The sequence below is a fragment of the Oreochromis aureus genome, linkage group 22 (assembly GCF_013358895.1).
Source record: "Oreochromis aureus strain Israel breed Guangdong linkage group 22, ZZ_aureus, whole genome shotgun sequence".
NCBI lineage: Eukaryota > Metazoa > Chordata > Actinopteri > Cichliformes > Cichlidae > Oreochromis > Oreochromis aureus.
The window spans coordinates 2,124,704-2,148,645 of record NC_052962.1 but is presented as its reverse complement, the minus strand read 5'-3'; the positions used below and the strand labels follow the sequence as shown (position 1 = coordinate 2,148,645).

At 41.3% G+C, this 23,942-nt stretch overlaps 2 protein-coding genes across 6 annotated transcripts; both read right to left on the bottom strand.

Moving 5' to 3' along the window:
• Window positions 1-616: 616 nt before the first annotated feature.
• Window positions 617-8,843, bottom strand: ilf2 (interleukin enhancer binding factor 2). The gene is made up of 15 exons (XM_031756615.2): window positions 8,713-8,843; window positions 8,190-8,249; window positions 7,078-7,120; window positions 6,826-6,930; window positions 6,658-6,735; window positions 6,275-6,377; window positions 5,435-5,500; window positions 5,068-5,184; window positions 4,864-4,942; window positions 4,681-4,768; window positions 4,491-4,552; window positions 4,301-4,415; window positions 4,028-4,118; window positions 1,014-1,172; window positions 617-826 (listed from the first exon to the last, which is right to left on the bottom strand). Exons 1-14 carry the CDS (start codon window positions 8,715-8,717, stop codon window positions 1,021-1,023), a joined length of 1,164 nt encoding a protein of 387 aa, XP_031612475.1. The 5' UTR covers window positions 8,718-8,843; the 3' UTR covers window positions 617-826; window positions 1,014-1,020.
• Window positions 8,844-11,010: 2,167 nt separating this feature from the next.
• LOC116333401 lies at window positions 11,011-20,052 on the bottom strand. 5 transcript variants are annotated; one of them, XM_039605993.1, is made up of 10 exons: window positions 19,562-20,052; window positions 18,688-18,905; window positions 18,450-18,552; window positions 18,158-18,271; window positions 17,995-18,051; window positions 17,735-17,872; window positions 13,672-13,719; window positions 13,350-13,463; window positions 12,660-12,767; window positions 11,011-12,241 (listed from the first exon to the last, which is right to left on the bottom strand). In XM_039605993.1, the coding sequence occupies exons 3-10, from the start codon at window positions 18,543-18,545 to the stop codon at window positions 12,137-12,139; spliced, it is 780 nt and encodes a 259-aa protein (XP_039461927.1). In that variant the 5' UTR covers window positions 18,546-18,552; window positions 18,688-18,905; window positions 19,562-20,052; the 3' UTR covers window positions 11,011-12,136. The 5 variants fall into 5 exon arrangements, with proteins under 5 accessions (XP_039461927.1, XP_031612486.1, XP_031612487.1 ...); XM_031756626.2 differs by lacking the exon at window positions 18,688-18,905; XM_031756627.2 differs by lacking the exon at window positions 18,688-18,905 and having other exon boundaries at window positions 11,011-12,238.
• Between the last annotated feature and the right edge of the window lie 3,890 nt (window positions 20,053-23,942).

Here is a 23,942-nt window from a genome sequence, read left to right as displayed (position 1 = left end):
AAAGGTGCTACATATCACCCCAAAAACACTGTACCAAGTCTGGAGGTGGGAACATCGTGGTGTGGGGCTCTTCTTCAGCACACTGCACTGAAATGCCTGATATAATTGAAGGAAGGATGAATGGAAAAATTGACAGAGACAAAATAAAAATTGCTGCCATCTATCAGGATGATAAAGATGAGACTGATGTCTGAAAACGCTCAGCTGGTTTCACAGAAAGAAAATAAAGCATGGGCCAGCCAATCAGCTGACTCAAAAGAACTAACCAACAGTCATTACCAACAAAGGGTTTTGTACAAAGTATTAAATACGTTTCAGTGACCTTGTTCAATACATTTCCCTGTGTCATTTCTCATTATTACAGAGTTATGGACATCTATGGTTTGACTGGATGGGTTGTTACTGGCATCTGGTGTGAATTTCATGTCATAGCACCTTTAGAAACATATTGGTGACATGTATGTTACATATGTTATGTCTATACACAACATACATATGTTCTGCATAGATTTCACTTCCTACAAGTTTAATTGTAATGAGTGAGACGTGTGACCAGACCTGCATGTTAATTCTTCCCAGTTCACCTTCATCTTTGCAAAGGACACAGAAGACTCGGTAAAACTAGAAATAAGTTTATGTCAACTGTTACAAAAAGGAAGTACAAACAAAACCAAGACAAAGTTACATTACCATTTATAAAAAAAAAAAAAAAAAAAAAAATTGGGACACACGAGGGGACCAGTGACTGTCGTACGAACTCCTCTGCTGCTGGTCTTTCAGAGTGTACAGTGGTCAGGCTGAAGGGACGATAAATTACCCACGTTCACTGTGGAAGAAAGCAGAACGAGGTCGTGTTTGTCAGAGAGGACACACGGTGATGAACATTTTAGCCATGCGGTGAGGAAGAATTCTTCTGGTTTAGAAACACTTCAAACTGTGTTTGCAGCTATTTAAGATAAATGCAACTGAGCATTCATCCTTTGCAATGCAGTGGATGCTGGTGATGCTCGAACCTCTTCGTTACTCCTGCGTCTCCATGCTCTCATCCTCTCCGTCCCCTCCTTCCTCCAAAGCTTCATCTTCCTCCTCCTTCCTCTCCGGAGGTTTCTCGTAGGCTTTCTCTGAGGGAGTCACGATCACGCCATCCCATGTTGACATCTCTGTTGCCAAGTCTGCAGAAACAATATTATTTTATATTATTTTACAGCAGGTACAATTTATAAATCACACCTCAACATGACATGCTGCTGTTCAGCCCGAGTAGATCCTAAATGATTTTCTGAAAACTTGACCTCTGACCCTGACCTTACAGTTGAGGTCACTGAAATTCAAACATGCCAAGAGTTTTAGTGGATGTTCCTACGGTGGAAATTTGAAAGTCCTAGGCTGCCTTGTCCTGGAGTCCTCATATTGTTGTCCACAGCGCCCAGCCTTCCCAATACCTGATCAGCCTTTTACAGCGTAGATGTGTAAAAACAAACTTTAAACTCTTCGAGTCTCGTGTCAGTGTGTGTACACAGTGACTACACCCAGTCACGAGGGCAAAAATGCTCATTCTAAACTGGGATTGTCCCAGAAGACTTCTTTTTGCCCGACTCCTTCAGTTTTCATGCTGAAACTGAGACAAGTCTGTTCCTGCTCATTCATAACTGACTGCACACTTATTAAAATAAACCTGCGCTCATTTTAAATGAGATTCAAACTACCAGGCCAGGCACACCAGTCACTGTTTCATTGTGTGTTTCTGGGCTCTGTGCTACATTCTGTCAGGCTCTGTAGCCAACACGTGTTTCATCGCAGGACCTGCGAAGCTCAACAGTGGCATTGTAGGAAAGATGCACAGTTATGGGTAGAAGTTGACATACATTTATCATGGACATGGATATTGTTGTTGTTCTTCCAGACAAGAGCTATTTATGAGCAACTGCAGAGTCCAAGATCAATTCAAACAACTGTATGTAAGATCAGGTTATTCAGACTCAGTGTCACCGCTTTGTCAAACTGTTAGCTGACAGGAAATAATCCAGAAACCACCGAGGCTCAGATTTTGAGTACTAACATTACAGTTTAGCATCTTTTTCAACTGAAAATTATTGGCTTAAAGTTCAACTTTGTCAATATCTGTTTAATCCAATAAGATATTATAGTTTGTATAAAGTATACACTGTCACTAAAACCTGCCATAAATGTTACCATAACACGGAGTCCAGTATCAGACTATGATGAAAAAGGGGCAAGCTGACAATTACATGCAGTCTTTTTCTGATAAGATAAATTAAGTGTGATAAACCTTCATGATGTATTGTCTACATCACCAGAAACTAGGGCTGCCACGATTAGTCGACTAGTCACGATTACGTCGACTATCAAAATCGTCGACGACTGATTTAATAGTCGACGCGTCGTTTGAAGCTTTGTAAGATCACAAAAGACGCAGGAATAAGTAGTAAGATTTAAGAGTGTAATAATGGACTGAAACAGATGATGGCAGCACTGCATGTACAAGGATGCCAGCTGCCGTTAAACACCGAAGAAGAAGAAGAAGCAGTGTCCCAGAATTCATAGCGCGGCCCTGCTCAGTTTTCAACAATGGCGGCAGCTAGTTAGTTTTAATATTACTCTTATTAATCTTTCTGGGTCACAAAATAAACGTTTAACATATTTTCAGGCGAGAATGTAACTGAGTAAACCTCAAATATCTGGTCAGTTTATCAAGACACCACATATTTTCAAAAGCGCTCCGACGTTTTCGGAGACGTCTGTTACCCACTAGCTCGATAGCTAGCCGGGGGCAAGGCTCACTAGAGCCCGTGAGAGCACCGGACTCCCAGCAAATCGTTTTCAAACCCACCGCCGTCTTTCGCTACTCGGGTTAAACATATATAAGTCACTTAGATAACTTAAAAATGTTATTGTTTGGCCTTTTTTTTAGTATTTTATTTGTTCCCGAGTAAATCGGTTTGGCTGAGATTAAAGTTATAGTTTTTACACAGCTGAATAAACGTCAAGCAGACAACTGATTATCAGAAGTGTGAGATGCTCGAGAATTTACTCCGGTGTCCTGTTATATTTTAGATAGCAAGGAGTTTATTAAACTTCACCGAAACAATCTGTAAATCTCATTAAATTTAATAAACTATCATCTTGTCTTTATTTTTAGTTAGCACATACCTTAAACACTTAAAACTGTAAGCTAATGTTATATAAGAGCAGATGCATGCTGGTGCAATAAGCTGTACGTTTTACGTCCAATGGATGCATGATCCGATTAGTCGACTAATCGCAAAAATAATCGGTGACTAGTCGACTATCAAAATAATCGTTTGTGGCAGCCCTACCAGAAACCAACAAGTTTGAATCAACTCTGCCAATTACACCAGCTATCAAGACAGAATGATGCTAGCAGCTTGGTGATGGCTACCAAAAGCATCTGGTCGAGATGGAGCTTGCTGAGGGACGTTTAACCAAATATTAGTGGAGGCATGTGTACATCTGTGAGCCTGTGTTTAGAATTTTGACCCTTTATGGGCTTTCCTAAATAATCCAAATGGAAAATCCCAAATAAATTCAAAGTTGTGCAACTAAAGATGAATGCTGTGCACCACCAGTCCAGCCTAGAAAAGGAACCAATCAAAGAAATCGTTAAAAGCCCAAAATTACAGTGACGTTCATTATGAGTACATTTCTGTCCATAACTGAATATTACATAAACATCCAGTTATAAATATGGACCCTGACAAACATTATTTAGAATGTTTATCAAATATGAATATGGTCTAAAACACTGAGGTTTATTTACACTCGTACTGGAGAAGGTGTTCCCAGATCTTAGATAACGTTAAAAAAAAATAACCAAAGGTGTTTTTAGTGGACAGGTGTGGGTCATTCCTTCATTACCTGACACGCGATGTGTGCATTTAATTAAAACTGAATTTAAACTGAGAAATCAGGCGTTTGTTCATTTAGCCCATAAACTATAGACTACATGTTAAGGTACAGAGAACAGAGAATAATGATGTTATCTTACAGCTGGCATCTCCCTCCAGACCGAGGATCTTCCTGTAGCCTCCATGAGACAGCACCCTCACCAGAGTCTGAGCGGTGAAACACACCATGTCCTGCACAAACACACTTCCTGTTTATCACATCATCGCTCAGAGCTTCAGTGCTGAATATTCTGTATTGTGTTAAGTGTGACATAAACATGTTTCCAGTTCCACCCTGACACGATTAAGCTTGGCACAAATAAGAAACTGTACAGTGCGACCTGCAGGAATAAAAAGCATTGGAGCAGATCTACCTGCTGTTCTAGAGTCATGACTGTGTGCACTCTGAAGTTTCCACTTTCACAGGGGTCAGTGATGCCCACAGAGCCAGGCAGAAAGAGACCAGCAGCCAGCATCTGCAGGCAGCGCCTTCAAGAACAACAACAATGAGAAACGTTTCTTCCACAGCGACTAGAAAAAAACAAGTGCAATCTGACAACTGACCTGTAGGCCACGTTCAGAGACAGAGGCTGCCTGGAGGGGTTGTTCATCACTGCAGAGTGGCCCTAGAAGAGGGAATACACTCACTGCTTTATGAAACAAACCAACGTTTAATGTCCTTCCAATAAATAAGGACTTCAACGTTGTGGACATGGATTATTTATTCACTGAGGACATCATTTATGGAACTTACCAGCAGATCTAGGATCCAGGGCGTCAGGGGTTCAAATCCAGGGAAACGCAGCCTCAAGTCTTTCAGCAGGCGGATCAATACTTTGACTCTAAAGATTAGACATGTGAAACAAACCAAGTTCAAGTGAGCTTATTTGTATTTTTACTGTAAAAGCAGACCAGGTAAAATACGACTTTTCCTCACGTTGACTGAGAGGCGTTCTCCTCAAACCAGCGAGCGTGACGGATGGCAGCGAGGGCGCTCTGCAGCACCTTGATGTCCACTGAGGAGTAAGGAAACAAAAAACATTCATTTTTTTAAACGACCACAGTGCTACACGTGGTGCATTTGTACCAAGACTGGCCAACTGTGCAAATTTGTGTCTCCAGACCAAGTAAAAAGTCTCACAGTGCAGCTCGGGGTCCAGTTTGCGCAGGTTAGGGGGGACAGTGGTGATGAGGATCTTCACTGTAGCATCAGCTGAACTGATCTCGAAGCCAGTCTCATTGGTCAACATGGACAGCACTGAGGGGAGGAGTTAAACACTGTGTTAGGCACACTTTACAGCTGCAAGGCTGATAAGCACTTGGTTACAAGCTTTGGTTAGTGTGACAGCCCATGAGTCAAATAACTTTATTAAACCAAATAATTTTATCCTGAAAAAAGAAACAACATTTACTAAATCAAATTCCATTTGAATATGTACAACATGAAATGGTCAGAGTAGGACTCGCCCACACAAAAGCAGCCATTCAAACACCACAAGTCTGTTTACCTTCAGTAGGGTCTTGTGTGCGAAGGGTCTCCACTACTTTGTTACCGAGGGCAGCTACAGCCTCCACTGTAAAGAACAATGACCCTCAGAGCGCGACACAAAGGGGACAAGAACAACCCACACAACAAACAGTGCTAATAGGGCTTTATATGAAATATCAATAGATACAACGGACAATCAAACATTTTAGAAGCCCCTCCTTTCAGGTTGTCTCTATAAGCAACATCACACTGATGGTCGAAAGTCAGAAAATAACACCTGCTCAAACTGAGGACCGTCACATACAAGGAGAACCCATCTGGTTACAGCCCAAACTACATGTGGCTCGAAAAACAAGATCGAAAACCTGATGTCATTGGTGCCTTTATTTTTATGGATTTAAAAATAAACAGATTGTACTTTGAGACTTTATCACCATAGATTCTTTAATAACTGCAAACAAGTTGCCAAATTATCCAAGTGACAAGAAGCAGCACAACGTACAGCATCAAAAAGGCTTAGAAATGATGTCTGTGAAGGTTCTCAGTCATCCAGGTCATCGTAGTTTAAGGAGCTTGGAAAGAAAAGCGTCTGGACTTCTTTAGGTTCTGAAGCTTCTTCAGTTCTAAGAAAAATTGGTGGAGAGTCTCAGATTTGAAACCTTATTTGGGAGCGTCATGGAAAATCTGGGACTCTCTGCCAATTTCTCTTAGAACTGAAGAAGCTTCTCAGATGAAACGTCTTCAAGAAACCTAAAGAAGTCCAGATGCTTTTCTTTCCGAGCTTCTTAGGCTTAGAAATGATGTGTGCTGGAGCAGCAACTTCTCTTTAGACAGTGTAATTGTGCCATAAATTACTCACATGTAGGGAGAATCTTGAGGATTACGACCAGGTCAGCAACATTATGTCCTGTCGTCATGGTGCCCTTCTTGTAGGAACCCACCTGACGCACCTCTTCAATTTGCTACAAGTCGACAAGTACAAGATTACTGACATGAAAGACATTATTATTAATTAGCTTATAATATAAATATGAAATCTGTCCAATGAAAATGAAGCTGTATAGTCCACAAAGCACTGTTACTGGATACTTCTAACTGTATTCAAGTGATTCAGTGTTGTTTCTAAACAGTCTTGAGTTTCAGTTCAGCTCTGAGAGAACAGCTGACACACACACCAGTGACACAAGCAGCGTGTGCACTTCACTGAAGCCATTACGACTCATTCACTCATGTTCGACTCACCACTTCAAAGTTGCCAGGTGCAACAATCAGGTTGTCGATCACATTGTTGATCTTTGTGACCAGGGACAGGATGGAAGACTGACGGACAACGAACAAGGTTTGTGTAAGTGAACTGAAACAGCAGGTCAGTTCCATTACTGCTGAATGAGTGCAGGCTCACGGACTGACCTGCTCTGCAGGGGTGGGGCTCAGATCCTGGTTCCTTTTCAGCAGACACTCACTGAAAGCCGTCTCATCAGGTGCAGGCTTCACTCTGGGGAAGGCCATCTCACACTTGTGACAAACAACAGTCTGCTTGAGTACTTGCATTGCTCCTTTAGAACCACTCTACACTTTCATTATACACTGACTGCTGGCTGACGTCTTGCTGCTTTGTAATTTGGTGAAAAGTTTCTAATTCATACCACCACACATACTTACCACATAAAAATCGAATGGAATGTGTGGGACAAATGGCCGGTACCTAAACAAAAATAAAGTTTTGTCAGATTTGGTTAAACAACATTGCAGTTCCAGGGTCTGTATTTCAGTGGTTACACAGCAGTGTTAGTGGTTTTCATTCCAGTTACCGGGGTTGGCAGTGTTAAAGCACAACATTGAAGGCAAGATTTCACAGTTGTTCTGTTGTCTGAGAACAGGACACAAAAATATGAAGCATAGTGATTTCAGCATTTACATTCTGACACATTGAGGTCTGCTTCTCTGTAGTGGAATAAGCAGAGGAACAGGAGCACAGTACAGCGTGTGTGTGTTGACTGGTGCTGTTGGAGCAACAGTATGTGGGACTGCAGAGACACAAACAGGAACCCAGACGAGTTCAGCTGCAGTGAAGCACATAAATGCCGCACACAGTACTTTTATGGTGGTTATGAGTCGGCCCTGAAAGTGTCTACGGTTCAGGTTCTTTCCCCTAAATAATAATTTCCCCTAGGGATCAATAAAGTATTCTGATTCTGATTCCTCAGCATTACAGCACTACAGCACTCTAAGCTGGTACTATACTATAAAATTGTATTGTGTTATGTAGGGAACAAAAGCAGTTAGGTTAACAGCAAAACATGAAAGTGTGCTGACAGAACGCTGGCAGTCAGATTTTCATAGCTCACACGTTACATCATCATAAAAACAAATGTTCATGAGATCTTTAAAGAGCGCCTCGTTGCACTGTCACGGCTAAATGATAAAAGCTGATTCACGGCAAAACAAATGTTATTTTATTACTTGTGAATTTTTATTGGAAATTGAGAAATTTCTAAAAATGATTTATTTCATCCACAGATGTCGGAGTTTTGCTTACACCCGTGTAGCCTTATGGGTACTGTCACTTCACACTGCCAGCAACATTTATGAGGCCTTGGAGCGAGCTGGACTTTGTGAATGAAGTCGTGGTGACCTGTGTTTTATGGACAAAACACCTGGCACCACAAAGAGAGTAATATTCCCTACATAACGTGTAAATGGGGCTTAGCGCTCGAACGACGAACCAAGACATTACTGAAAATCAGCCAACACATCTGGGCTGGTGAACTCACCCCTGGACCAGTCCTCCGCGGGCCCCGAAGCGGCCGCCTCGGCCTCTGCCGCGGTCTCCTCTGGACACAAACACAACACAGCTGACGTTAGTGCGTGCACAAACCACGTTTGGCGACTGAGCCAACGTGTAATGATGTTGTGATGTAATGACTTAATGTAGAGAAACCAATGCACTACATCAGCGCTGCTTCACTGAGCCAAAGCACATTTGTTTCATTTAGCTTTCCAGCAGGGTAGCTATTAGCCAACGGGATGGTTGCTAACATATGTCTACTATTGTAGCCTTCCCTACACCGAGGAAGCTCCTGCTACACGCTGCTCGGACGTTTGGATTCATTGAAGGAAAAAAAGGAAAGCAGCGAGCTTTCAGACAATACACACCACTGGCTTTAAATTACGAAGGCAGTAACTGGCTCTATCAGGCACTCAGAGCTAGCTTGTAGCACAGGTACGAGGTAAGAATTCAAAGACTTTATAGTACTCGACTTAAAACACATTGCCCAACGAGCTACACTCGGATACCTCATTGCGTACGACGTTTTGATTATTGTACGTGGAAAATCTCAGAGAATTGTTGAACGTCCCTCTGTGGACCGGCTTCTCGGTGCTGCCTGTTAGTCGTCGACTTCTTCTGTTACAATGGGCGGCACACTAAGCTCAATACTGCCCTCCACAGGACATTTTTAGAATCTCACTGCGGCTGGGATTCTAACAATGTAGACCTAATATTATGTAAATCCAAGCATAACTGCCAAATTAAGTTTAAACTTCATGACCTCACTTTGGCCCTAAAACTGTCAAAAAGGACTGATTGGTGTTTAGGAGAGGTTTCGACTCCTTATAAAGGAGCATCAGATGTGCCCCCACCAGCTTTTTCCTGTCTGTGCTTACAGCCTCTACAGCCTGAGGTTTGCTTTGCTTGCTTTGTGATCTGTTGTCTTGCTGTTCTGTGTAATGTGATGTACTGTTTTGCTGTTCATATGACTCTGTTTAATAAACTGTTTCCAGAATTTTAATCTTTTCTAGAGGATCTTTTTGATTTTAATGGGATCTAAAAAGCAGGATCTGGACATCATTGGCTGGAGAAGGTTTTCAAGTTGGCTTCAAAATTTGTGACCTGACAAGTCCAACATCACCTAAACCACTGCCGGAGAATCTTATGCTTTCCTCCAGCGCACAGCAGAACAAAACCGCCAGTTGACTGACTGGATGAGGTCCCTAGCCCAACAGTATGTGGAAGGCAAGAAAGTCTGGTTCCTCTAAGGACAGTCCTCTCAAATGCATGTCAAAGAAACCACATTACTTGGGACTGCTTTTCATTGAAGAAATCATTAACTCTGTGGCTGTGTGCCTCAAATTGCTGACATCCATGAGAATGCATTCCATGTATATCAGTTGAAGCCAGTATCTTCCAACCAGTTGTGACTCCAGTGTCAAATATCCATGTCAAATATCCTTGGGCAAGATAGTGACCCCAAGTTCGTCTCTGACACATCCACTGGAGTATGAATGTGTGTGAATGTTATATAAACAGTACTTACATATACATATAGAAAAAGTACATGTATGAATTGGTGTGAATGAGGCAAATTAAAAGCACTTTGAGAGCTCAGAGTTGAAAGTGCTAAATAATAACCAGTCCATTTACCATTTAATGTTCCTTAGTGAGCTGTCCAGTTGTCATGGAACTGAAGATGTTCAAATATTCATTCTTTTTAGCCTTTGAAAACCTCTGTTGCGACTTAGTTATATTTTTTTCAAATGAATATTTTGTGTCTGGCTCACTTTCTGTAATGTATGCAGAAATTGTTCATTCTTGCAGCTTTGTAAAGTGACATATCAAATATCACTTTCATATGTAAAGTTATTACAAGAAAAGATGAGATGGAGTTTCAATTACAAACTCTGTGTAAGCAGTAATCTTATCAAAATAAAGCTTACACCTGTGAGACTTCATCAGAGGTGCAAATATTACAGTGGAGGCTTTTGTGCCAAAGTAACTCAACACAGAAAAATGCCTAAATGTGTTTTGTATTTTATAGCATTTCACCCCTTTGAAAATATGCTGCAGTAGACAATAAACTCCAAAAAACCATGAATGGATATTACCTGTGCAAAGACTGATGCTGCTCAAGTGAAATGTCCCTGCTCTGAGGCATTGTGGGAAATGGAGTTATTCAGTTAATGCAATTTAATTGCGCTGGATTTAAGTTTTGGAAGCAAGACAGCAAAGGTAAGACAGAATTCATGCTAATGTTTTCTAAGGCGGAGCCAGGAAGGTGTCAGTGAGGGGGCCAGGATGGATCTGTAATCATTTCGGGTTGGCAGACAGGTTTCACATAAATACACGGCTATTTAAGCACATAAACCACAGACCTGTACAATATTTGGAATGCAGGTAGTAGTGGAGAAGATAAAATAATATTTGGTATAGCAAACTTTTTTTTCCATATTTGTGTGGATCAAGTAACAACGAAGCTCACGCTGTACTAATGTGGCCCAGTTTACAGATTATTCTGAGTAATACTGCTAAATTATTACTGAATGCACCTTGAATCTTTACTGAGGCGCTGAGTTAAATGTCACTTTTTAGTTAATTTTCTAATTTTTAATTATATTCCACATATTAATGCAATAAATTTAATGTTGGTCATATTATTGTTACATTATATCACAAAAGTATGATGGACACTAGTCTCATAAACTACATTAGCTAACCTGAACTTTATTCACTGTCTAGCTTGTTTGTTTTTTTTTACCATAAGCAACATTCAGCTCTCTGCACAAACATGAAATTAATTACACATAATCACACAAAGCTAAAACAAAGCTTGACTTTATTTAGCAGAATTGAATGTGGCCTTATGTGTGCATGCTAAGGAAGATTCACAATGATCTAAAAATTATATAGAAAAAAAAGACAAGGCTGTGGTTAATATTCCATTAACATACAATCTGTAGACTCGACAGAACAACCCCGCTTTGGATTCAGCAGATTTGTGCTAAAAAAAAATCATTAGTAACAATTCAACATTTCAAGCTAAGCTTTAGAGAGTGATTTATCTGTGCAGCAGTAATTTTATTTTCAGTGAGATTAAAGTTTTCATACATTCATTTACAATTAATTCTATATTATAGTGGTTTGAACAAAGAATGACAACAGGACTAAGAAGCCATACATGAAAGCAGTGTCAGATAGGTTTGATCTGCTAAAATAACTGTGGAGATACACATATGTGTCCTGTGGATTTAACGACTTGAGTTCCAACTGCTCGGATTTTATGAAAACCTCATCTTTGTCCCTAATTTGCCAAAAACAATAAACAATGATGAGAACAGCATTATGACCGTTATATTTTTAGAGATATTTCTCTCTTTGAGTTCTCATTGGAGAACATTTCAGTGCATAAGTAAGTAAGAGGCTTACACGTCAGCAGCTGATGAGAGAAACCCTGAGTTACAAGCAGGATGAGAGTGCTGGGGCAGTCGAACACAGTATTACAGACAGTGGGCTAAAATCGCTGCTTTTATAATATCGACCAATTCTGTTCTTTATATTTCACAACTTTATTAATCTACTAAGTCATGTAGCGTTTTGATATTGATAGAAGTATAAATGGCATACTACGGCGCAGTAATGCTGTGTAAATGATGAATTACTCACTTGTTAATACCTTAATAAGGCTTAATAGTGTGACATTATTATAAAGTGCTACCATGTCAACATTAGTAATAAAACTGTTCCATTTCACAACTACACCATAGTATACTGTAGGGACAGCAGCACTAACACTGATGCTGTGATCAAACATGCCAGAAACTTGTTAAACATTCACATTTATTTTCCAAACGCATAACATACGGAATATGGCTTCCCTGTTGACACTCAGATGTAAGCTGTCTCTTGTGACTGACATGACACCACTGTGAGCTCTGTGTGCTGAGTTCAGGGTTCTGTGGTTTCTATTGGCTCCACCTGGGGTTCAGTGGGTGGGGTGGAGATGTCCTCTACCTGCTCTGAATCAGGTTCTGTCACAACTACAGCCACCTGCTGACACAAAGAGAGCAGTCCAATGTCAGTGTATGTATCAGCATACTGTAGGTAATAAATAAGAAGGTTAAAGGGCACGAGGTGAAAACCCTCGGGGTTCAAATCTGATGTGACCATCATAAATCAGATTTTTATTCCAGATCAGTAAAGGTACCAACAGCAGGCTGTAAACATATCACACTTTTCTCCTCTGAGCACTCAAAGTGTGTTTCGCTACAAGCCTCATTCACATCTGTAAATATATATATGCACATGCAAGTTCATATAGCACCTTCAACCTATGCACAGATTACATTCATGCATACACTCACACACTGATTATGCATCGAAATCTGGAAGTCATTCTTAATGCTCTCACCAAAAGCAGGATGATTCAGTTATAGGTGCCACATTGTATTACACACAGGTGTTATGTTACCTGAGTTGGCTCAGCAGCAGCTCGAGCAGACTGAACGGCCTGAACAGTCTCCATAGCTGGGACAGGTGGGGGGCGAGTTTGTGGATAGACGGGTCTCTCACTGGGGGCCTGTACGACACATTCACACAATTACCTAGATATGACATGTTGCTCTTTGAAAAGGCCAACTTTAAACAGCTCCGTGGAATCTGATGTTTCATCGTGTTTCTAAAGTCAGCCTACGCATTACCACAAAGATTTCTCTGTTGTTTCACCTGCTGCAGCACAGGAATATATTTCTGTTGTGATGTTGTGGCATTTACAATTCTTCATTTCATCAGAGTCAAACCACAACAATGACATGATGCTAAATTTATTCACAGATTTAAGGAGAAAACCAGGTAAGTTTTCGAACTAAGGGCAAATGCTCTAACATGAATGCATATTTATCAGATATCAAAAACTCTCTGTAACTTCTTGTGCATTCTTGTTCAGTTAAGTTTTGAAGCAGGAGTGGAGACCTGCAGGTTTAGATCTCACCCTGGATCAACACATCTGAATCAGATGATTAGTTCGTTACCGGGCCTCTGGAGAACTTCAGGACATGTTGAGGTCATTTAGCCATTTAAACCAGCTGTGTTGGATCGAGGACACATCTAAAACCTTGAAGCCTGGAGGTCCCCACTCCTGCTTTAAGGTATCAAGGCTTACCTGGCTGCCACCAGCAGCTAGGACGCTGAGACCAAACAGCATGGCAGTGATGCAGATTAGCAGCTCAAGCACCAGGAATATAACCAGTGTTCCCAGAATACCATCAATCAATAGCTAGAGAAATATGAGAGAGAAGTATGTGAACATATATGATCAGAAAACCATGTTTATTTCAGTGACAGTGATTGTTCAAAAAAACCAAAAACAACAAATGACATCTTTTGTCTGACCCAAATATATGTCTATCTTCTACATGCACACTTCAAAGACACGACTTTTAACCAGTCCAAAATATTAGTTATAACAACAGTCCGTCACTTACTTTACACTTTTGCTCGATCAGCCCGGTGCATTTCCTGAAACAATGTTGCTGCAGTGGACAGTAAAGACAAAGAAACATAGTCTCCTTTTTAAAAATGTGCAGGGTCAACTATGAATTTATGTGATTCTATTAAAGGAAAACTACATTTAATACCCAGCTGACAGCTCTGTGTATGCTACATTACATGCATCATCCATGTACGTGGCCATGTGACAATCTACCGTGTAAAAAAGTTGCGATCCCTATTTTCTACAACACATTCAAAACATTGGAGCCACTTTCACAGACTATATCTTTTAACTTAGAGGCCCTCTTTGCCATTCACAATTCAGCAACATCGTGGTACAACTGATTTTGTGACGTGACTCTGCAACGTGTAAATGTGTGATGTTTTTGTACTGTCTTGTAGTTGAAGACAGTCTGTTTCTCAGAAAGAGACCGAGTAATGTTGTTTACAAGACGTGAGAGTCCAGTTCTTGTTAATCAACAACTTAACATGAGCCGCATTTCCCTGTTGTATTGAATTTTTGATACCACCAGCACCACCCCAACATCCTCTTTGGCATCAAAAAGCCACTGTTGATATTTACCAAAGAGGTGCAGTATCAGTTTTAAGATCCACAGCATAGAAACAGGCAGGACTTAAAGGGAAGATCAGATGTAGAGGCTGTGATCACCTGATAGTCACTAATTTTTGTGCATTTATCCAACTGAATTCAACAAGATATAAGCAGATGTTTCATGAGCTGTGTGGCTGATTTTCCAGACACTATAAAGTTAGTAGAAAAGGTCGAATTCAGTGAGTGAATCTAATTAGCATCAACCTTAAATATAAATTGATGTCTGCTACTGTCGTGTACCGGCCCATTAGTGTAAACTTCACCACAATACTGCAAACTAAGCAGTTTATCCTGCAGTAAACTTACCAAACTGCCCAGTGGTGCTACCATGTTTCCATGCAAAGTTTGTATAGCACAAAATTAGCACATTTCATTTTGTTTTGCAAAATCATAACTCCAGCAGCACATCATGATCTGATGTAAAAACTTTAAAATGAATTAGGATAGTAAGTGTCAAATGTCACTTTCTGATTGGTCCTTAAGTTTCCTGTTAATCTCTCCTGTCTTCTTTCACCATCTGTCAACATTAACACTGTTTTCTTTCTATACCCAGGAAATATAGCAACTGTACATTTGGTTAGCAGACATTTTGCAACAAACTAACTACACTGTGTGTTTGATGATACTTTTTGACACACTTAAAAATTGAAATGACCTCCCACTTAAAAAACAAACAGTATTGTTTACGCCTGCTGCTAGATAAATCTAACACTATAAAATGCAGATCAGGACTTTATATCTGTACCGTGGCTGGGAGCAGATATAAAGGGGTGGCTGTAGCTCAGCAGGTCATCTACTGAGGTTGGTGGTTCAATCCCTGGCTCCCCCTAGTCTGAATGCCATTCTTGGGCAAGATATTAACCCCAAGTTGCTCTCCGATGCATCATTGGAGTGTGAATAGTAGATAGCATAGATACAAAGCATAGAAACAGTGATTGTGAATGTGGCATGTTGCATAGTACGCTTTGAGTAAAGCGCTGTATAAGAAGCAGTTCATTTACTGTGAACACGTGACAGGGAGGTGAAGAACAAAAGGATGTGTTGATGGTGGAAGCGGGCGTGCGATGTCTTTATTTTCTTATTACTGAGCTGTCACCAAGTACTAACAGTGATATATATTAACGTGCCTTTCAGATTTAATTGGTCATCAAATGAAGGTGCCAGAACAACATTCTGGATCATTCTGGCACAGCTTAACCCCCTAAACACAGGTTTTTTTGGCAGCTGGCCTTATTTCACATGCATTTATTGAGGTTTTGCACTAACCATGTGACATTAACTCATGTGCCATTTTTGATGACAATCATGGTGAAGATGTAGGACCAAATGTGGCAAGCGGTTGCTGCAGGTCGATGGCAGTTGCTGGGAAAATAGTTGCTAATAGTATGATGAAAAATTTCTATGTACCCTTACCATAGGTAGAACCAAGCAAAAATTTTTAATATTGTCTGAGGTCTCTAATACATGAAATTGAATTTTGTAGAGAAAAAATATATTTTACTGAACAAATACCAAAGGAAGGGAAGGTTTGAACGATCCCAAACTGGGTGTTACTGAGGACGGGGGGCGTCCTCTGGATGACTGAAAAACAGCATGTGAAAGCCTTGATGTACTGAAAGGGTTCAGCACAAAATACAATGGGCAGAAATTTCACGTACAGGAATGTGTGATGATGAGCTGCTGCTGTAGTTTAATATAGGACATATTAAACTTAACAACATAAGAAAATCAGTCACTATCATGAATCACTTTTTTGAACATTAACATCCACCAGCACCCATCTCCTGCTTCATTATTTTTACAGGAATGTACATTGAATTTTGTGACTGTGGATAAAGAATTCAAAGTTGTTTTAACCCTTTCACACACAGTGGTCACTACAGTGGACAGCTATTCAAAGGCTGTTTTCTTGTATTTGTGTCAGTGTTGATGGTATCCTTGCACATAAACCACTACATTGGACACTGATGTGTCACTCCACAGCCTGCCACCCACTGGCTGTTTAATGTTACTATAGATGTATGACGCGTTTCATTGTAATTATTGTTATTTAACCCTGTCATGCATGAATTATGACAACCTCAATCAGGATTTTTCTGAAGTATTCTTATTCATCTTTTCATGCCTAAAGATGAATAAAAATACGTAAGGGATTAAAGTTAATCAAATTAATCAAACTACCATCAGCCATTCAAGCTCTGTCACTAGCTTAAATCTACTATAGCCTACTTGATAGCCGAATCTAATTCAAGTGAAGTTTGAATTTTTGACCATTTCTACTGAAGCAGATTTGCGAGGTCTGGCCTGGCTTGCAGTGTCCGCTCTTACACCACTGCATCCCATGCTTTGCATTGCTCTTGGGGATTTAAGGTGGGATGCGGCTGCTCGGCCATGGAAACCTATTCCATGAAGCTCTCTACGCACTCTTCGTGAGCTAATCTGAAACTACATGAAGTTTGGAGGTCTGCAGCAGTTGACTCTCCAAAAAGTCGCTGTCATTCCCAATCACTTCCACTTTGTTATAATACAATAAATAGTTGACAATGAGGAAATTTCATGAGTGGACGTGTTACACAGGTGGCATCCTATCACAAATGTCTGTAGAAGCAGTCTGCATGCATAGGTCTTTAATTTTCTACACCTGTGGAACATCTGAATTCAGTTCATTACGTTTGGCATTAAATTGCATGTCTGTGTAGGTTTTCAGTCATCCAGGTCAGGGTTGTCTTAACAGCTTGGAAAAAGAAGGCTCAATGTTGTGTTTTGTTCTACCACAGGTAGGAGTATCTTGAAATTTTGGGAGCCCCGCCCACAGCACTATGAAGACCCAGTCATCCAGGCCCACAGACTGGTCAGTGACGCCCTGGCAACCACCGGATATCCCAACAGAAGCAGTTGCTCTAGCAGGCCGTTCTAAATCAACGCTCAAAGACATCACATGAAAAACCTCAACACTTAAAATGACAAAAAGAGGAACTGCCATGATAACGGCTGCTGAGATGACTGTAAACATATATTTACACAGTAACTTTTTTTCTAGTTGGACTTTCTTTGATAAATATCTTTACAGCATGTCCTGCAAACATTGTTTCAGTCTTGCACCAGGCAAGACAAATTTATCCCAAAGACAGCAAAAACATCAAATCCCAGCATTTTAGCCCTGAATCTTTGCTGGCAGCAACACTGTGATGTTTTTTAGGCAAGTAAGGTTTCTATTTGAGAAACTGCAAGTATATCTTAATGATATTATGTTAGGATGTCCTGCAGATGCTGGTCCTAACCAAAGTGTAACACCATGTGCTGCAGAGCCAGAGTGTCACACATTTTACAGCAGAGGAGCGTCATCAAAGATATAGTTAATATTCGGCCTTAAAATATGAACACTCATTAAATAAATGTTTATGTGTTACTAGCTTCTCTCTGTTGTTATTTAAAGACAATACCACAGCATGTAGCTCCAGTTTACGGCAGTGTTCACAGTGGTAAGAGTCCTGGCGGTAGGGGAGGTGCTTGGACATTAGACCCAGGGCAGCGGTGGCAAACGCAGCACTGATGAGATGAAGCACCAGGACACATTTCACCTGCAAGTAACAATCATATTGTTCATATACAAACCAAGCATAACCTGTAAGGCTAATGTTTTACTATGCTACGTCAAGTTGAATCACTTCTGAATGTGACTGTCCAAATGGGAAGTACACACCCAGAAAAGAGTAGGTCTCCTCCCACTGTGGACCAGCACTGACCCAGACACAGTCACCTGGTGCATTACAGTGAAGTCAGACGCAGCTGATGAGTATAACATGAAAAGATGATGTGACCTGACTAAATCTAAAAGTAGCTGCTGGAGCTTTCGCCACACTGACCTGTATGACAACGATGAGGAAGAGAGCCACATCTCCGGTAAAGTGGACTTCGTGAACCTGGAGCACAGACGCGCTCAGACAAAGGATCAAAATCCCGATAACAATCTGGATTGCCTGAGAAGAGTGGCAGAAAAAGTCATCAGCACATCATGCAATACATTTGAAACTTCTTAATGAGGAAAAATGCACTGAATATGTCCCCAAATATTGCTTTAAAAAATACCCATGTGTTATGTATAAACAGACATCTGTTCCTATGTACATGTCACAAACTTTGAATGGTTTTCTTTACCCCTAGAGTCTTGGGCTCCATCTTAAAGAGGGACTGTCGCTGTCCCTCAGAGAGGGTCCCTGCTGGAGGCAGCGGGTTCTTTTCTTCATGAGCCATCCTGATGCTGACGGGGAAACGACAGCTTTCAATACACAGAAAAGACTGAGTCAAAGTAAAAAGATGCTAAAGAAAAGTTCATCATTTTTGAACTGTAAATATTAAACAGCAGCACTGTGTCCATTAAAGCACGCTGTGTTACTTTTTAAACTGCTGCTACAGCTGCAGGTGCGTGCTGTCCTGTGTTAGGATCAGTGTGCTTGGACGGGCTGCTGCACTGAGATGTTCTCGCCTCTGTCAGTGGACTCCATGTTCTTTCTGTTTGCCTTGTATCCTGACCTCATGTCTGCTAGTTGGAGGTGTTGTGAGCCACCTACTGGCTGCTCAGGGATTGTAGACACAATCAGGTCCTGCAAAGTACTGCAAAACTGAAAATCTCCGATTACTGTATTAGTAAATTTAGGGTACATCAAGAAATCATCAAGTCTTTACTGTTTCCACTATAAGATCAGTGAACCTGTCCCCTGTATAAAACTAAAAATGTCTCCAGACTGTCTCTGTCAAGGTCGCAGGGTTGACTTTTAGCAGTAATAACACTGATGGATCAGCAAAGAAGCGATGCAGCTACTGGCAGACTACAAATCTGCGATTATCGCTGCGTAAAGATTCATGTGCTGACTCATTTTCCAGATCGAGCCTGTAAATTATTGACTGCGGCAGCGAAAAGCACAAGGATGCATGAATGTAGGTGCAGCCTACAGAGACACTGATGATGGTGTTTCGGTGTTTCTGCAGTTAAAAATAAACCCAGAGCTGGGCTGCTCTGGACCGCAGTGAGATCTGGCACCGCTCCAGAAGAGGCTGCCACCACAACATGAGAATAACATCACACTGCCTAGTTTTTTGGACATTCCCACACATCACGGTATTTAACTTACACTGATATACATGTATCTATATATTTATAAATACGAAGAAAAAGGAAAAGGGAAGAACACACAAACAAAATGAGAAAAATAAAAAACCCGCAGTGTCCATAACCAAACACCTCCGATGACTGCAGCGAACGATCTTACCTGACCTGTGTCGCCTTTTTTCCAGAATATACTGAGTAGCTTTAGGAGACCACCAAGCCTGCTGTGAGTGCGGATGCTCTGCAGACTGCAGCGGGGTGTATTCGGGTGTATTCTGCCCCTGCAGGACACTGATGCTGCGACTTTTTCAAAGCCAGGAGTGCTGTGTCATGCGTTTCACATGCACGAATGCAGGCAGAAGAACCGTTAGCAGGCTGTCCCGTTACTACAGATTTAATCTTAACACATTTTTCACCAGCGAACCTTCAAGAACCGTCTTTCCGACGTCTACGTTCGGTCGTAAAAACACTTCCAAATTTGAAGTTGTGCTGTAGTGTTAAAGAGTTAATGTCGCCATCTACGAGATCGCCAGAGTAACGTCAGTGGCAGATGTAAGATATTAAAGTTAGTAATAAAAGTAACAGTAGATATGAGCGGCTATTATTTTGTTTTGGATGTTATTACTGAAGCAAGAACCGGAAAGAACACACAGGCTCATCTGAGATTTACCAAAAAACATCCCTAAGAATTCAGAGAAAAATATTTTATGTGTTGCAGTGATGGGATTTCCGGCTCATTTTAGAGAACATACTACTTTGGCTCAACTCAATAAAAAGAACCAGCTCTCTCATCTCCCAAGCGACTCTTCAGGTTGTTTTGTTGCTTTAATTAATTTATAATCAACAATAATATAAAATAGGATTCAGTGCACGAATAAACTTCCTGAAAACTTTATCATCCACAACTGAAAATGGTTGGAAATTAAGTGCAATCATTTTTGTCAGTTCTTCTTCAATTGAGTTCTGTCTTGCTGGGCTCACAGACTTCTGCAAAAACTGTTTCATAGAGCTCTGGGTTGTTTAGGTGCTTGTGGTGGTGTACTGCATGGTGCTGTAGATGCAGCAGCAGCAGTTGCAGTAGACACACTGGCACCTTCATTAATATCACACTCAACTGACTGTGTTTTATCTTCCCATTGCACTGATGGGTGCACAGGTCTCAGGTGCCTGTGCAGGCTGTATGTGGAGCCGCCTCTGTATGATATCCTTTTCTAGCAGACTCTACACTCTGCCTTTGTACTGTCAATATAATTGAAATGGTTAAAGATTTTACTTCTTTTCTTGGTGTCACTCATTTTCTTTACCTTTCTAAAGTGTCGATGTTGGCTCTTGTTGTTGTCCCTGGCTCTCTTTCTCTCCCTCCCTCCTGCTCGCTGCTGCGAGTGTAACTCCCGCCCCTCCCCCCTCTGCTCAGCGCAAACACAAGGCTCACGTGCAGCGTGAAGCGAAAAATAGTGAGAGAGAGAGGGTGAGAGAAAGTTCACTTCAAAGAGCCGGCTCTAAAAGCCGTTTCATTCGCGACCGACCCATCACTGGTGGATTGACAAAACAAAACTCAAACTTTTTTAAAGGTTCGATTACTGTTACATCTGGTATTAAACCAATGGCATTTAATAAAAAGAACATCACACCAACAGTGAAACATGGTGGTGGTAGTGTGAAGGTCCGAGGCTGCTTTGCTGTTTCATGTTCTGGACGACCTGCCATCCAATGGAAACATGAGTGCTGCTCTCTACCCAAAAATCTCGAAGGAAAATGGTTGGCCATCAGTTTGTGAACTGAAGCTCAGGGTTATACTGCAGGATGGCTACCTTGTCAAAGTCCAGATGTAAATCTGACTGATATTATTGGGCATCACTTCAAACAGGCCATCCATTCTCGAAACCCCTGCACTAATGTGGCTGCATTAAAACAATTCAATTGTGTAAGGAAGAGTGGGCCAAAATCCCTCCACAGTGAGGTGAAAGACTCATTGTCAAACGCTTGATCGCAGTTCTTGCTGCTGACGGTGGCTTAACCAGTTATTAAGTTCAGGGGTCAATCACTTTTTTATACCAAGGCACGTGCAGCTTTTCCCATTAATAAATGAAATAAATGAAATTTTAAAACTGCATTTTTGTACTTACCTGGGTTATCTGTCTGATAGTAAAATTTGTTTGCTGATTGAAAACTTGACAAAAAAAAATCTAGCTAGTGATTTCTTTGTTTCGTTTTTTTTCCAGGGTGGAAAGATTGTACAGCATACATTATTAATGACATTAAAAAAACAAGAATTGGGTGCACAAGTTTGAATTTATTTTAGACTTTCTTTAATTCGAACAGAGTCAAAATTATACGTACAAACTCATATATATATATCACTCACTTTTTTTAAAGGGTCGTGCTGGAGGTTCTACAGTTTCTTTTAACTTTACAAGGCCATTAACTTCTCGTTAATGATCAGAATTGATTGTAAGTGGTACTTGCTCTTTGTCAACATAAGAATTACTCGTTTGACAGCACTCTGTCTGACTGTCCAGTACTCAGAACAATGGGGAAGTTCAAGGAACTGGAGAAGTGGAGGTCAGCCAATCAGAAGGTAGAAGACAAAGAGGTCCACCATGCTGCACTGACAACCACAGGGAGCCAAGTTTCCTTCAAAGAGTCTTCCTCAGTACTTTCATATTTTTTTCTGTAACTGTAAATTTAAAACACAAGTGTGTAAAAACAACACATTCTCAATTTTTATTCTACAAGTTCTCACATTTTACAACAAAGTCCAGCAACTGGGCTCTTCAGTTTCCAGATGTTTATAGGCTGTTGAAGAAGAGAAGATGACACACGTTACAATACAATACAACTTTATTTATATAGCACATTTAAAACCGAAGGTACACCAAAGTGCTTATGTTGGTAAACATGGCTCTGTCTTTTTTGAGGCATATTCCTGCCATTAAATTCAAAATAACTTTTCCACTCCTTAAGACGTTTTAATCAAATCTCAGGACGTACTGAAATTCCCTGATCACATTAACTCAGTGGACAAACACATCAAGTTCACCAGGGAGGATAGCCTGTGAAATTCCCCACAGTAATGGGGGACATTTAAAGTCAACGTGTACCGTAAACCAATGCATACAGATCAGGTTGCCATCCATTGGAGCACAAACAGGGTGACATCAGGACACTAGAATATAGAGCAAACACCATCCCCACAGACACAGCGGCCAGGGAAGCGGAAGAACAGCACATCAAGAAGGCCCTGAGTAAATGTGGTTATCCCAGTTGGACATTTGTCAAAGCTGGGAAGGCTCCTAAAGAAAGCTCCAGCTGATCCAGGAGAGAAGGACAACTGCTGTCTAATTGAAAACCCTTATTGATCCTGTATGTGTCAGGAGTATCGGAACAGCTGAGATGCATTTTCTCTCCACCCCAAGCACACTCAGAGAAATATAGTATACACTTTTTAGTGCCAAGACTATTGCCATGATTTATGCAACAAGGGGAACACAAGAGGAAGATCAACAGCCTTAGTGACCTCTCCCCTACTGATGAACAAGTTGTTCTCCTCATCCTCAGACTGTTTCTCCTCTACAGAAGACGTGTTAGTGGTGCTGAAGAGGTCCTCAAAATACTTCTTCCACTGCCCAACAATGTCCCCAGTTGATGTCAGCAGTACCCCACCCCCACTATACCCCATGTGAGTAAAACGCCACTTTTTCCTTTGGGAATTGCCACCTTATTTAGGTAGAAGGGTTTGTGTGCCCCGTGATCTCAGAGGCTATGTTGATGAGGGTCTCCCAAGGCAAATTGGTCCTGGGTGAGGGGGCAGACAATGACTGATTCAATGGACTCCCATGAGTAATAAAACTTCTTCATGAGCTTTTCTGTCTTCGGGTCGGTGTATGTAAATACACTTGACTTACTTACCTGTGTCCCTGCTTGGGAAAGGGTTACCGGGGTCCTCCCTGGAGCCAGGCCTGGGGAGGGAGTGCAACGGAGAGCGCCTGGCCCTCTGGCTTTAGCCCATGGGGCCTGGCCAGGTGCAGCCTGCAGAAGCTGCATGGGCACTGTAGGCCCACCACCAGCAGGAGGTGGTGTTAGGGTTGGGTGCATCGTGTGTCTGATTGCGGTTAAGGGAAGGGCCCTGATGGACCAATCCCTGCTATTGAGGCTGGCTATTGGGACATACAACATCACCTCTTTGGTAAGGAAGGGGGGGACACGGCTTGGAAGGTGGCCATCCTCCAGGGGAGGATGCAGGACAGGCATAGCACACCTAAACATATTGTGAGGGTGTGCCAGGAACCCCCTGGCAGAGGGGTAGCCTCTCAGAAGCAGCTGACACGTATCAGCAGGCCAAGCGAAATGCGGCACAGGTGGTGGTTGAAACAAGAATTCCGGCATGTGAGTTTGGAGAGGCCGTCGAAAAAGACTTCCCATCTGCTTCAGAGCAATTCTGACAAACCACTGGGCATCGAGAGAAAAGCGGTGCTACAAAACTAAATTTAAATTGGTAATAAAGAGTTAATGAAAATAAACCAATTCCTTCTGCTGTGAGGTTC

Coding starts and splice junctions, on each gene's coding strand:
- LOC116333401 (XM_039605993.1), bottom strand. CDS start 18,545: ATGGCTCATGAAGAAAAGAACCCGCTGCCTCCAGCAGGGACCCTCTCT. Junction 17,873..17,994: donor GGAGACCTACTCTTTTCTGG/GTGTGTACTTCC, acceptor TGTTACTTGCAG/GTGAAATGTGTCCTGGTGCT. Junction 12,242..12,659: donor CTGCTGCTGAGCCAACTCAG/GTAACATAACAC, acceptor TCTTTGTGTCAG/CAGGTGGCTGTAGTTGTGAC.
- ilf2 (XM_031756615.2), bottom strand. Junction 7,121..8,189: donor CGCGGAGGACTGGTCCAGGG/GTGAGTTCACCA, acceptor ATTTTTGTTTAG/GTACCGGCCATTTGTCCCAC. Junction 5,185..5,434: donor CACACAAGACCCTACTGAAG/GTAAACAGACTT, acceptor TCCTCCCCTCAG/TGCTGTCCATGTTGACCAAT.